This window comes from Furipterus horrens, unplaced genomic scaffold (genome assembly GCF_987537825.1).
Source record: "Furipterus horrens unplaced genomic scaffold, mFurHor1.1.pri manual_scaffold_2, whole genome shotgun sequence".
Classification (NCBI taxonomy): domain Eukaryota; kingdom Metazoa; phylum Chordata; class Mammalia; order Chiroptera; family Furipteridae; genus Furipterus; species Furipterus horrens.
In genome coordinates this window covers 147304542-147317109 of record NW_028327172.1, presented here as the reverse complement: position 1 = coordinate 147317109, position 12568 = coordinate 147304542, and the positions used below count along the sequence as shown (strand labels likewise).

At 38.4% G+C, this 12568-nt stretch overlaps 1 protein-coding gene across 9 annotated transcripts in view; it reads right to left on the bottom strand.

Annotated features, from left to right (window-relative positions):
• The window catches only part of MLLT10 (MLLT10 histone lysine methyltransferase DOT1L cofactor), a 215856-nt gene that overhangs the window by 202992 nt on the left and 296 nt on the right, over positions 1-12568 (bottom strand). For all 9 annotated transcript variants that reach the window (XM_090266584.1, XM_090266583.1, XM_090266582.1 and 6 more), the window contains exons 2-3: positions 12308-12467; positions 9858-9937 (exon numbers count right to left, since the gene is read on the bottom strand). In XM_090266584.1, coding sequence (XP_090122710.1) covers positions 9858-9937; positions 12308-12467 — 240 coding nt within the window. The remainder of the gene's footprint in view (positions 1-9857; positions 9938-12307; positions 12468-12568) is intronic.

Below are 12568 nucleotides of genomic sequence, written 5' to 3'. Positions count from 1 at the left end.
GGGCCTATTCCCACCAAATAAGGGGAAGCTATACTAGAAAAACATGGCCTGGACAGCTAAGACTAGACAAGCTGCACCAAAGTGCAATGCGCCTATTCTAGACTTGAGTAATCACTCCAGAAAAACAGGAAACTCAAGCCTATGCTAAGACAGTAAGCTCTCTGATTTTATTGAGTTCATCAATGGGTCCATATTTTGCAGTCTAACAATTAAGAGCCAGTAAAATTAAGTACAGTATTCCCTCACTTATCGCTGTTATTAAGTTCTAGACCCTCCCGCAAAGTAGGAACCTTACATTTATTCTACACTCTTAAACCTACGTAACTTGAACAACATATGTATACAGTACTGCAAAATCCCACGATATAGCGAAAAATCTGCAATAAATAATTAAATATAATATTTTTAAAAATCCCACAATACAGTGAGGCCGCGATATAGAGAGGGACTCGTCGGCAGCCGTCCATCTCGAGAGACGATGGTGTAGCTTCTTAAGAGTCTATCTGCACCGCCGAGAATGGCTGTGCAGTCCAACTTGGGAGTGACACGGTATCTGTCTCCTCCCATGTTGAATCGACATCTTGTGATGACGCTGGAGTGTCCTCTCCAGTGAAGCTGAAGCTACAGAGCCTGGGCAGGGTGATATGGAGGGTCTGCTGTTGCCCATGCAGCAGACCCCCCCTCTCTTCGCAGCTGAAGGGTCCAAGGGAAAGACGGAGTCGATACAGCTTGGCTTCAGGTGCGCCGCAGGAGTTGCCGGTGTTGACTACAACGTCAAACCGCCTTAGGGACTCCCGCTCCGGATTTTCTGTCGGGGTTTACTCCCTTAGCCTTTCCCCTGAAGAGGTATGCCGCAAGGCAGCGGAGGTTTTTTGGAGTCAGAGGGACTACTGTATATATTATTGAGTGGGGTTTCCAGGAAAACTTGTTTAAGAGGATAACTCAGCTAGAAAAAGAACCACTTTTAACCTTACCCTCCCTCCCCTTTTTTCTGCCTGGAACTTCTTTCTGCAGTCACAATGACTACATTTCCAGCTGCCATGCTGTCACGGTGGAACAACCTTGAAAATGAAAACCATGTGCTAAGGCTGGTACAGTAGGAAGATAGAAAAAGTTTGATCCCTAGTGACTTCACAGAGCTGTCATAAAAGTCTTAAAATGCCTTTCTGAACTCCATTTAAATAAAAGAATTTGTAAATTCCTATTTTGTAGAAGCCACTACAATCTGGTCTTTACTAGCAGCCAAAGGCAATTTTAACAGTTACAAAGCAAATGCAGACACTCTCACAGCAACATCTTCACAAACTCAGGTTAGAGGAAGAAGAATCTTTTTTTTTTTCCATTAGTTTATTATGAAAAAGAAATCCCACTAATTTCCTAAATCCTTCCGCTGCTTTTAAAAAAATTTTTCAATTTATTGATTTTTAGAAAGAAAAAGAAAGAGACATCGATTTGTTGCTCCATTTATTTATGCATTCATAGGTTGCTTCTGGTATGTACTCTGACCGGGGATCAAACACACAACATTGGTATATCAGGACTATGCTCTAACCAACTGAGCTACCCAGCCAGGGCTGAGGAACAGGAATCTTAAGGGAGGCAAAAAATCCTGAAGATTAGCTCACAAAAATTACAAAATACAGGAAAACATCTACCACCAGAGTTAACAAAACAAACAAGAAAGTAAGTGACACTCCGGCTGGCGTGGCTCAGTGGATGAGTCGCCAGTTCGATTCCTACTCAGGACACATGCCTGGGTTGCAGGCCAGGGCTCCAGTTAGGGGCTCACGAGAGGCAACCACAAGTTCATGATTCTCTCCCTCTTTCTCAAAATAAATAAAATATTTTTTACAAAAATTAAGTGAGACAGTAATATTTGAAAACAGAGCAGAAAATTCGCCACAACGGAAGAAAAACAGAGTCAAAAAGCAGATCAACCCTCAAGCAGGATAAACAGACTGTCAACATAGTTCCTATTTGCACAAGTAGATACCAGAAGACAAGCTAGAATAAAACCTCACTTACAGGAAAACAACTACTACCCTAGAATTCAAACTAGCATACAAGAGCGTAAAATAACATATTTGTAAACATTAAAGGACTAATATAGCTTACTACTTAATAGCCACAGACCCTGAAAAAAAACAAAAAACACCAAAACTTTTGAAAATTAAAAACAAGCCATAAAAAGCAGCAAGGGACCTGGGTTGAGCAAAAAAAGTCAGTAATTTTAAGTCTAAATTATAGATGATCATTTTAAAAAACACAACTAATATTTTGGGAGATTATAAATAAGGTGGAATTAAAACATAGAACATAATAACAGATTTTGCAAGGGAAAGAGTAATGAGGGAATAAAAGGGATATTACAGGTCCTTGACTTGGTTCAAAAGGAGCATAAAAATTAATTTTAGAAAAATATAAAGTATGAACATTAGAATTTTAAAGGCAAACACTAAAAGGAAAGAAATAGAATATATAATCTCCAAATAAGCACAGGATTTTCTTTAAAGAGATAAAGATCACTCAATCACTCAAATAAAAGGATAAAGGAATGGAAAAGAAGTATGGTAAATAAGTAGCACAAAATTTTAGAAAGCAGCCCAAATGTATCAATCATTACTATATCGTCGTCGTCGTCGTCGGCAGCCGTCCGTCTCGAGAGACGATGGTGTAGCTTCTTAAGAGTCTATCTGCACCGCCGAGAATGGCTGTGCAGTCCAACTCGGGAGTGACACGGTATCTTTCTCCTCCCGTGTTGAATCGACATCTTGCGATGACGCTGGAGTGTCCTCTCCAGCGAAGCTGAAGCTACAGAGCCTGGGCAGGGTGATATGGAGGGTCTGCTGTTGCCCATGCAGCAGACCCCCCCTCTCTTCGCAGCTGAAGGGTCCAAGGGAAAGACGGAGTCAATACAGCTTGGCTTCAGGTGCGCCGCAGGAGTTGCCGGTGTTGACTACAACGTCAAACCGCCTTAGGGACTCCGGCTCCGGATTTTCTGTCGGGGTTTACTCCCTTAGCCTTTCCCCTGAAGAGGTATGCCGCAAGGCAGCGGAGGTTTTTTGGAGTCAGAGTTTTCCTTCTCTGATGTGCCCTGACTGGAAGATCGAACCAGCGACACTTAGCTCGCAGGCCGACGCTCAATCCACTGAGCCAAACCAGCCAGGGAATCATTACTATAAATGACTATGAATTAAACTTGCCTACTAATACAGATTTTCAGATTATATTTTTAAAATACCAAACTTCATTGTATTTATTGGATATTGTATGTACTATATCTACAAGAACACTGAGTGTAGCACTATTTGTGATTGTGAAAACTGGGAACCTAAATGACAATCAGTGAGGGAATTAAACTGTGGTATATTCTGTGACAGAATACTAAAAAAGCAGATTAAAAAAATTAACTAGCCCCGGCCAGGTACTCAGATGTTAAGTGTCATCCCTATACACCAATGTTGTGGGTTCAATCCCCAATTAGGGCACATACAAGAATCAACCAATGAATGTATCAATAAGTAGAAATTGATGTTTTTCTCTTTCTCTCTCTCCCTCACCCAGCCCCCCCTTATCTCTCTCAAATCAATAAAAAAATTTTAATTTGATTTTTTAAAAAGAATGAACTAGGTCAGGAATGTAGCAAATGTAACTCTAAGCTGTAGAACACATGTACAGTATGGTACCATTCCTGTATAATACAATACTAGATAGTGCTTATTGACATATATATGTAGTATAAGTATTAAAAAATAGATGGTGATACATATATACAATAGAATATTACTCAGCCATAAAAAAGGAGAAAACTGCCATTTTCATCAACACAGATGGGCCTTGAGGGAATTATGCTAAGGGAAATAAGTCAGACAAAGACTAAAGGTATATGATCTCACTTATTTGTGGAATCTAAAGAAATGAAACTCATAGTAATAGAGAATAAAAACACCCAATCAGAAGAAAAATTAAAAAAATAATAATAATAATAATTTAAAACAAAAACACCCTATCAGAACAGAAAAAAAAAAAGGAATTAAAAAAATGAAAATGGTGTAAAGAGCCACAGGGACAACTTCAAGTGTACAACATTCGCATCATGATGGTGTTGGAAGGAGAAGAGAGAACAAAAAGTAGAAAACCTATTTGAAAAAATAATGACAAAAAAGTTCCCTAATCTGGTGAAGAAAATGGACATACAAGTCCAGGAAGCCAAAGAATCCCAAACAAGATGAACTCAAAGAGGTCCACACCAAGGCACATCATAATACGAATGCAAAAGGTTAAACACAAAGAGAGAATCTTAAAAGCAGCAAGAGAAAAAGTTAATTACCTACAAGGGAACTCCCATAAGACAGTCAGCTGATTTCGCAACAGAAACTTTGCAGACCAGAAGGGAATGGCATGAAATAGTCAAAAGTGATGAAAAGCAAGGACCTACAACCAAAATTACTCTATGCAGCGAAACTATCATTTAGAATTGAAAGACAGATAAAGAGCTTCCCAGGTAAGAAAAAGCTAATGGAGTTCATCACCACCCAACCAGTATTACATGAAATGTTAAAGGGTCTTCTTCAAAAAAAAAGAGTGAAAAAAAAAACAAAGATCAAAAATACGAACAACAAAATGGCAATAAATACATTATCTATGAACAATTGAATCTAAAAAAACAAAATAAACTAAAATTAAAAAAAAAAAAGAACAGGAAAAGAATCACAGATACAGAGAACATTTGATAGTTGCCAGATGCAAAGGAGGTTGTAGGAGGTAGGTGAAAAGGCCAAAGGATTAAGAAGTACAGTTGGACCCTGACCTGTGTGGCTCAGTTGGTTGGGTGTTGTCCCACAAAGAGAAAGGTCGCTGGTTCAATTCCCAGTCAAGGCACATGCCTGGGTTGCACTCCAGGTCCCCAGTTGGGTGCGTGCAAGAGGCAACCACACATGGATGTTTCTCTCCCTCTCCTTCTCCCTTCCCCTCTCTCTAAAAGTTGGTTGTTACAGAATAGTCACAGAGATGTAAAGTACAACACAATGAATATAGTCAATGACATTATAATAACTATGTACAGTGTCAGATGGGTACAAGACTTATCGGAATGATCACTCAGTAAGTTATATAATGTCTAATCATTGGGTGTACACCTGAAACTAATACAATATTGTATGTCAACTCTAACTGAAATATTTAAAAAATGACTAAATCGTAAAAAAAAAAGGAAGGAAGGAAGAATGGGAGAGAGGGAGAGATGGAGAGAGAGAAATAGAGGAAGGAAGAGAGGAAGGAAGGAAGGAAGGAAGGAAGGAAGGGCAAGTAAGACTGGTGGTTGCCAGGGGCAGCAGGAAGTAGTAAATCTTAAAAAGTTTTCATCAAAAGAAAAAATATTTGTAACTGTGGGGTAATAAATGTTAATTCACTGTGGTAGTTATTTTGCAGTATATACATATTTCATTATGTAGTACACCTTAAAACTAATAAAATGTTATATGCCAATTATATTTCAGTAAAACTGGGAAGAAAAAAATATATAGAAGCGCCTAACAGACACAAAAGGATAATAGTGGATTCAGACCAGGGAGAATCCAGAAAGTACTTCACCTTAATCTTTTAATGTATTATTCCTTTTAAGTAGAAGGGATAATTTGAAGCAAATATGAAAAAGTAACATTTGTTCATTCTTGGCGGGAACTATATATGTATTCATTTTATGTTCTATATTTTTCAGAACTATTTGTCATAATTAAATATATTAATATAGTTTTATTGGAACCAAATATAAATATAATATAGTTAGATATATCATTCACATGGTTTTATAGATTTATTGTGATTTGCTTGCACTATATATCTTCATTAAGCAAAAATTAAAAAATCAAAGTGTCCTGGCCTGGTAGCTCAGTTGGTTAGATCATCATCCTGATATGCCAAGGTTGTGGTTCAATCCCCAGTCAGGGCACATACAAGAATCACCCAATGAATACATAAATAAATACATGAAACAACAAATCGATTTTTCTTTCTCTCTTCCTCTCTCTCTCTAAGGGCAATAAAATCTTTTTACAAAATAAATAGTACAACCCTAGATCAATCCCTAAAACCTTGTTTTTTATTCCATCCAACAATTTCTCCTTAACAAAGTAAGAAAGGAGGAAGAACAGTAGGAAGGAAAGAGGGAGAGCAGTAGGAAAAAAATTACAGCTCACCTCCTATAGGAAAAAGAATAGTCTTTCATTTAGAGCTACAATGGCAATATCTAATTAATGCAAATTCTTAATGGGCTTTTGGCCATTTTTTTTTTGCACGATCCAAATATTTAAATATTCAAAGTAGAATATTTAAAATACAAAATATCCTCTATCTCATTGAAATTATATAAGTAGATAGAAAAGTTTCTAATCTCTTCAGCCTCCAGTAATTAAGAACAAATACACATTAAATACAAAAAACCATCATCAATAAGTATTTAAATCTCTAACCACTGATAATAATCAGTAAATATTGTAAGCCTAACATAAATTTTCAGCAACAAATATACATATTCATACTTGAGATGAATAAAGCAATCCAAGTGTTTTTTTAATATGAATGCTTATCTACAAAGAGCTTCCCTTAAAAACCAAACTTTCTCTCAATCCCTTTTATTTTCCTCTTTCCATATTTTTTCAAAATTCAATCTAATCCTACAATCCTACTCTCTTCAATGTCCTATAACAAGCATTCTGCCCAGACCAAGGAACTAGAATTGCTGTCTCAAGAACTTTTCTTAGTCCAGCATCCTTTGTAGCAATGTCACTATCAACTATTCTTTCCTGAAAAATCAATTGTTTGTGTTGCTACTGTACCTGCAGGTTCTCCCTTCCTGGCAGTTTCTTATCCATCCTTGGCATCCTGTTCTCTTAATCTCCCACATTTAAGTATTCACCACAGTCCTGTCTTCGCTTTTCCTTTTTTCTTAACAAAAAGTATCATTCAGGCCCTGGCTGGGTGGCTCAGTTGGTTGAAGCATCACCATACACCAAAAGGTTGTGGTTCGATTCCCGGTCAGGGCACATACCTAGGCTGCAGGTTTGACCCCTGGTTGGGATGCATAAAGGAGGCAACCAATCGATGTTCATCTCTCACATCAATGTTTCCCTCTCACATGGATGTTTCTTTTTCTTTCTCTCCCCACCCCCTCTAAAACCAATTATCTCTCTAAAACCAATTATCCTCTGATGAAGATTAAAAAAAAAATATTTCAGTTCCCAGTGTTCCCTCTATGTATCTTGAACTTTAACTTGACTCCATTATTTTAATTGTAAATTTTCAATTAAAAATCCTAGCAATATCAAAACCAATGTGCCCAAAACAGAAATTTTCTTACTCTTCTACTTTGCTCTCCTTCCTCTATTCCTATTAATGATACTATCACCATTCCAGAACAATCAACCTAGACACTTCAAAATCTTCCTTGATTATCCCTTTCTTTACCCAACATTCATTTGTCATTTCATCCTTCAAAATGCTCCCTCCCTTCCTTTTCACTCTCACCTTTTTATACTAATAGCATCCTGAGTCTTCCAGTTTTCTAACTACCCCTTTCAAATCTATCTATTCTACATTCTGCCAAAGTACTTGTCTGAAAAACCGTTTCATTGTTCCAAGTTTTTACTCTTCAGTATCTGTCAAGGTACTACCAGCTCAAAATACCACCTTCTCTGAGAAGTGAGCTATCCTAAAACTACAAAGATCTCCCTAACTATGTCTGAACAACTCAACCATACTGTCTAGCCATGGCCAACTGCTGATCTAGGCACCTTATCCAAGCCAAGCCAGAAGTTTTTTGTTTTATTTTCCAAAGTAACATGAGATTCAGACTAAGGCTTAATCTCTTGATATAGGAGGTAAAAAATATTAGGAGCTGAAGTATGGCCATCTTTCATCACAGGAGGCAACATATAACATGTAGTTTAAAGATTATTCACAGTCCAGACTCCAACTAGATAGATTTGCTCTTAAAACTATGATGTCTTTCCCTGGCTGAGGGCTCATTTGGTTGGAGCATTGCCTGTACATCAAAAGGTTGTGGGTTAGGTTCCTGGTCCCGGCACATACAGGATACAGGAGGCAACTGATCGATGTTTCTCTCCCCACCCCCAACCTCCTCTCTCTCTAAAATCAATAAACATATCCTCAGGTGAGAATTTAAAAAAAACTATTATGTCCTTATCCATAAAATGAGAGTAACAGAGTATCTACCTCATAGATTTGATAGGATGATTAAAAGAGATACTTAGTATAGAACATTTAGTACAGTGCCTGACAGACAGTAAACAGTCAAAAAAAAAGGTTAACTATTGATTGCTATAGTAAGTAGAGAAAATTCGCAAAAAGAAAAGAATGAAGCAGATACAGAGAAAAGCAGAAATAAGATTAAGACTAACTCAATTCCCTTCCTAAATCATGCATAATTTCCATGTTCTGGTTCTTAGCTCCTTTATACTTATAATAAAATGCCTTTTCTTTGCTTATTTTAGCTTGGAATAAGTTTTTATTTCTTACAAAGGACTCTAACTTTTATAACTGTAAACTAGAGGAATTTAGAGAAAGTTGTGCCTCATATTTAAAAACTTTAATTACCCCCTCATCCCACCAAATAAAGCTGAAATAAAATTCATTCTCTAATATACTTTCTAAGATACCTACCTTATTCACCTGAAAATCGTGACTATATCCTCAGAGAGGATAAAGGAATAAAAACAGGCAACAGGTAGCATTTGAGGCAAATAATGCTGGCATTCTACCACTTCCATTCACAACATCTTTCCCCTCCCTCTATTGATACCCACTTTTCCTACTTTCTAATATTTCTCTGGCCCTGAATCTATTGTGATACACCCTGGAAAAGTCTCACCTTAACTGTCGGTGTTTACTAATAAATTAAAGCATAACTTCCCTTCCTTGGTAACCCATCAACCCCAAATCATAACATGCTATTGTACAAAGAAGCAAAAAAATGAAGAGTAGATCTATGCTACCTCATCAAGACCTAAAATTTTTATGATTGATTTTATCCTCCATTTGTTAATTCCCAGTACGGTAACATTAGAACAATAGCTATAATTATGCTACAGTGCATTTGCACACACAAACAAAACATATCAACAGAATATTGCTCTGAATCTCACAATTCTAGATAGGCTCCTCAGCTATTTGCCCAGCCAAAAATTAAAAGATTCCATTTTTACTATAAACATAGGAAAGTTGAAATTTTTTTCAACCCTCTGTCAAATTCTCTAATCAACACCAAAAATAAGGAACTATAACATTGCAAATGGTAACATTTTTATATGATTAATGAAGATTAAATCTATTTCTCCCTGTAGATCCAGAAGTTCAAGTAGAAAAATGCTTTTGGCCATAAATAATAAACATACCTCTCTCCCTCTTACAGGTTTACAAAAAAGTTCAGAAAAAAGGTAGCAAGCCAAGTAAAAAAGGAAGATCTTTATGTTGCTTTGCCAAAGGGATTGAATGTCTAAAAATGGTAAGTGTTCAAAAAAACATGTGTAAATATAGTAAGAAAAATATAAATCACTAAATTCTTATGTCTTTTTATTAATTAAACAGAACTTGGCAGGATTATTAAGTATAACTTCTTTATGTCTTTATGTCTTATAGGAGAACCTAACTTAAAAATATGAATAGCCAATTTGTTCAATTTGTTTTCCAGATTTTATATAATTGGTTTAATCTGCAAGTCAATGTTTGGCACAAATTCAATATTTGAACAAAAGACTTATAACCCTTCAAACTGAAACATGAGTATGTAGCACCCTAAGTTACTCAGTGAAATATTTTAATGTTTTTGATAAAGTTCTTACCACTCTGGCTGCTCTCTCCTGAGATTCACATTTCCTGCAAAACCATGGTCCAGTAGGTACTTGAACAATGCCATAGCAAGCTGTTAGGAAATAAAATATTTTAAATTATGTTGTTTAAAAAATTATGGAAAATCAAAACACCCTTTCAAAGCCCTATTAATTACCTCAAACTATTCATGTAAACACCTGCTCTGTAGAAAATTACAACATTTTATATTTATGTTCATCACATATATTACCTAACTGAAATTGTCTGATGTAATAAAAATGTTCAAATTCATCCTGGCTGGTGTGGCTCAATGGATTAAGCGTTAGCCTACAAACCAAAAGGTCACGGGTTCGATTCCCAGTCAGGGCACATGCCTGAGTTGCAGGCCGGGTCCTCAATTAGGGGTGTGCAAGAAGCAACCAATCTAACTCAGAAATTCATTAATTCATTCCAATGTCCTGCACTTTAAATAGCAAGCATTTTAGGTAAGTCTGATGAAAATATTTCCAAATCACCTTTCAAAATGAGAAAGAAGATATTGCAGAAAATGAATGCAAAAGCGAAATGCTTCCAGAATAGGCAAATCTATAGATACAGGAAGTAGATTAGTAGTTGTCTAGGGGAAACTGAATGGAAATGGGGTATACAAGGTTTCTTGTTAGGGTGGTGAAAATGTTCTAAAATTGATTGTGGTACTGAATTCAAAACTCTGTGAATATACTAAAAACCCACGAATTCTACATTTTAAATGGATGAATTGTATGGTATGTGAATTACATCTCAATAAAGTTATTTTTAAAAGTGCTTATTTCTAAATATATGTGACTGTTCCAACAAGCAGTTATGAATATATCACAAATCTAAAAAATTGTTTTTAATATTTAATTAACTCAAAATTGAAATTTTCCCAAAACCCTAAAAGCACTAATATCCACTTAACATTCTTGGATGAGCGCGTTCAAAATACTGGAAGCACTTAAAAATATATAAATTCAGCACAAATTTTCAAATCTCCAAAGCTAAACTGCTAATCCCGTTTAAAAACTATAAATACTTAACAGTGAAAAATGTTCTATCAGCCAAGAAACACTGCATGCATGTCCAAAAACTTATATTTTAATTCAGAAGTACTTGTTGAGAAAAAAAACTTTAAAAACACTTTGACTTAAATGAACATTTTCTATTTTTAGAGATTCCTTATCAAAACGAAAATTTATCATCCAACTCATAAGAAATACTTCCACAAATGTCAATGAATACTGGAATGCAAATACTATATATACAAGTTTTCTAAGACTTTAAAATCAGTATCTAGTTTCAACACACATTGTTTTTTACTCTTGGAAAAAAGAAGCTGCACAACTTGGTTCTTTAAAAGAAAATGACCTCTTAAGTCTCCCTTCCCAGTTCTGAGATTCCATTCTAAAAAATGCACTTTAGCCCCCTATGTTCATCACTTAATGCCGGATTCAAAAATGGGAACGGGCAGGTTGGAAAATAACAGGGAGAGTAGAAGAGCCACTGAAAATTATCTAGATTGTTTCAGCCTCAATTCCTTACCACATGAAACAGGAAAGGTCAAACACGTCAATATCCAGAAAACTATCTTATTAGTGTCCTCGGCTTTTTGTGTATCAAAAAAACTCACCGAGTAGAAACACCCAGAAATAAACTAGGGTGTTCCCCAAGTCACTGATGGCACCACCACCTTTTCTTCTCTTCTGTCACGTGAGAAAGTGGCCTGTTGAAGCCACTGAACAGCCTCCTCCAGCTGCCCAGACCACCTCGGCCCAGCCCCTCCTGCAGCAGCACACCTGCGGCGGCTGCACCTTCGCCGTCTCGTCCACAGGAAGCTCCCAGCAGCAGTCTCCACCAGAAAGCTTGGGGTGCAGCAGCAAGAGCCTCCCTACCTAATCTAAAGCGGCAAAGTAACCTCTTGCCCCCCTCCCCCACGCCCCAGAGCAGCGAGTGGCGTTCTGAGGCTGAGTCCATGCCACAGGAAGTCCCCAGACACACTGCGGCAGACGGGAGCGGGCATGAAGGGGGAGGGGTTTCCACGTGCCCAAACCCACAGCCACAGCCACTGTAACATGACCGAGGGGAGCACGCCAAGCCTCACGCACCCTCTCCCCGCTACAACCCCGCACCCCCTCTCCTCCAACCACGGCCTCGGAAAGTCTCCAGACCCACGGCTCCAAGCGCAGGCGGCGGCCAAATGACACTTGAGAGTGAGCGCCGAATCACATGACAGTCCAGGCCACACGCACTCTCCCCTACTCGCACAGCCCACACACCCCAGGCTCCCCGCCGCGGACCCTCAGAGTCAACCCCCGGCCGCAGAACAGGCCAGGGCGGGGCGGGGGGAGGGGCGGGAGGGAACCGGCAGTTGCTGCCTAGGTGGGGAAAACGGTGACGGTTGGGAGCAGGCCGGGTTCGGCCGGGCGGGCGGTTGGGTGTTTACCTTGATGCACCGCGACGCTGCAGCCGTGCCCGTCGCAATAAACCAGCGGGTTCTCGGCCCAGCCTCTCTCGTCTGAGCAAACGCAACAGCCTCCAATCATCTCCTTCATACTATGGGAGACCTCGTCCTCCAGTGACACGGGCCGGTCGCTAGAGACCATCTAAGAGGGAGTTGGGGGACCATTAAAAAAACACATGCAAGTCAGTTAGTGCTCCCCCCATACAGCCAACCAACCGCACCCCCGCTCCCTCCCGGCGCCCT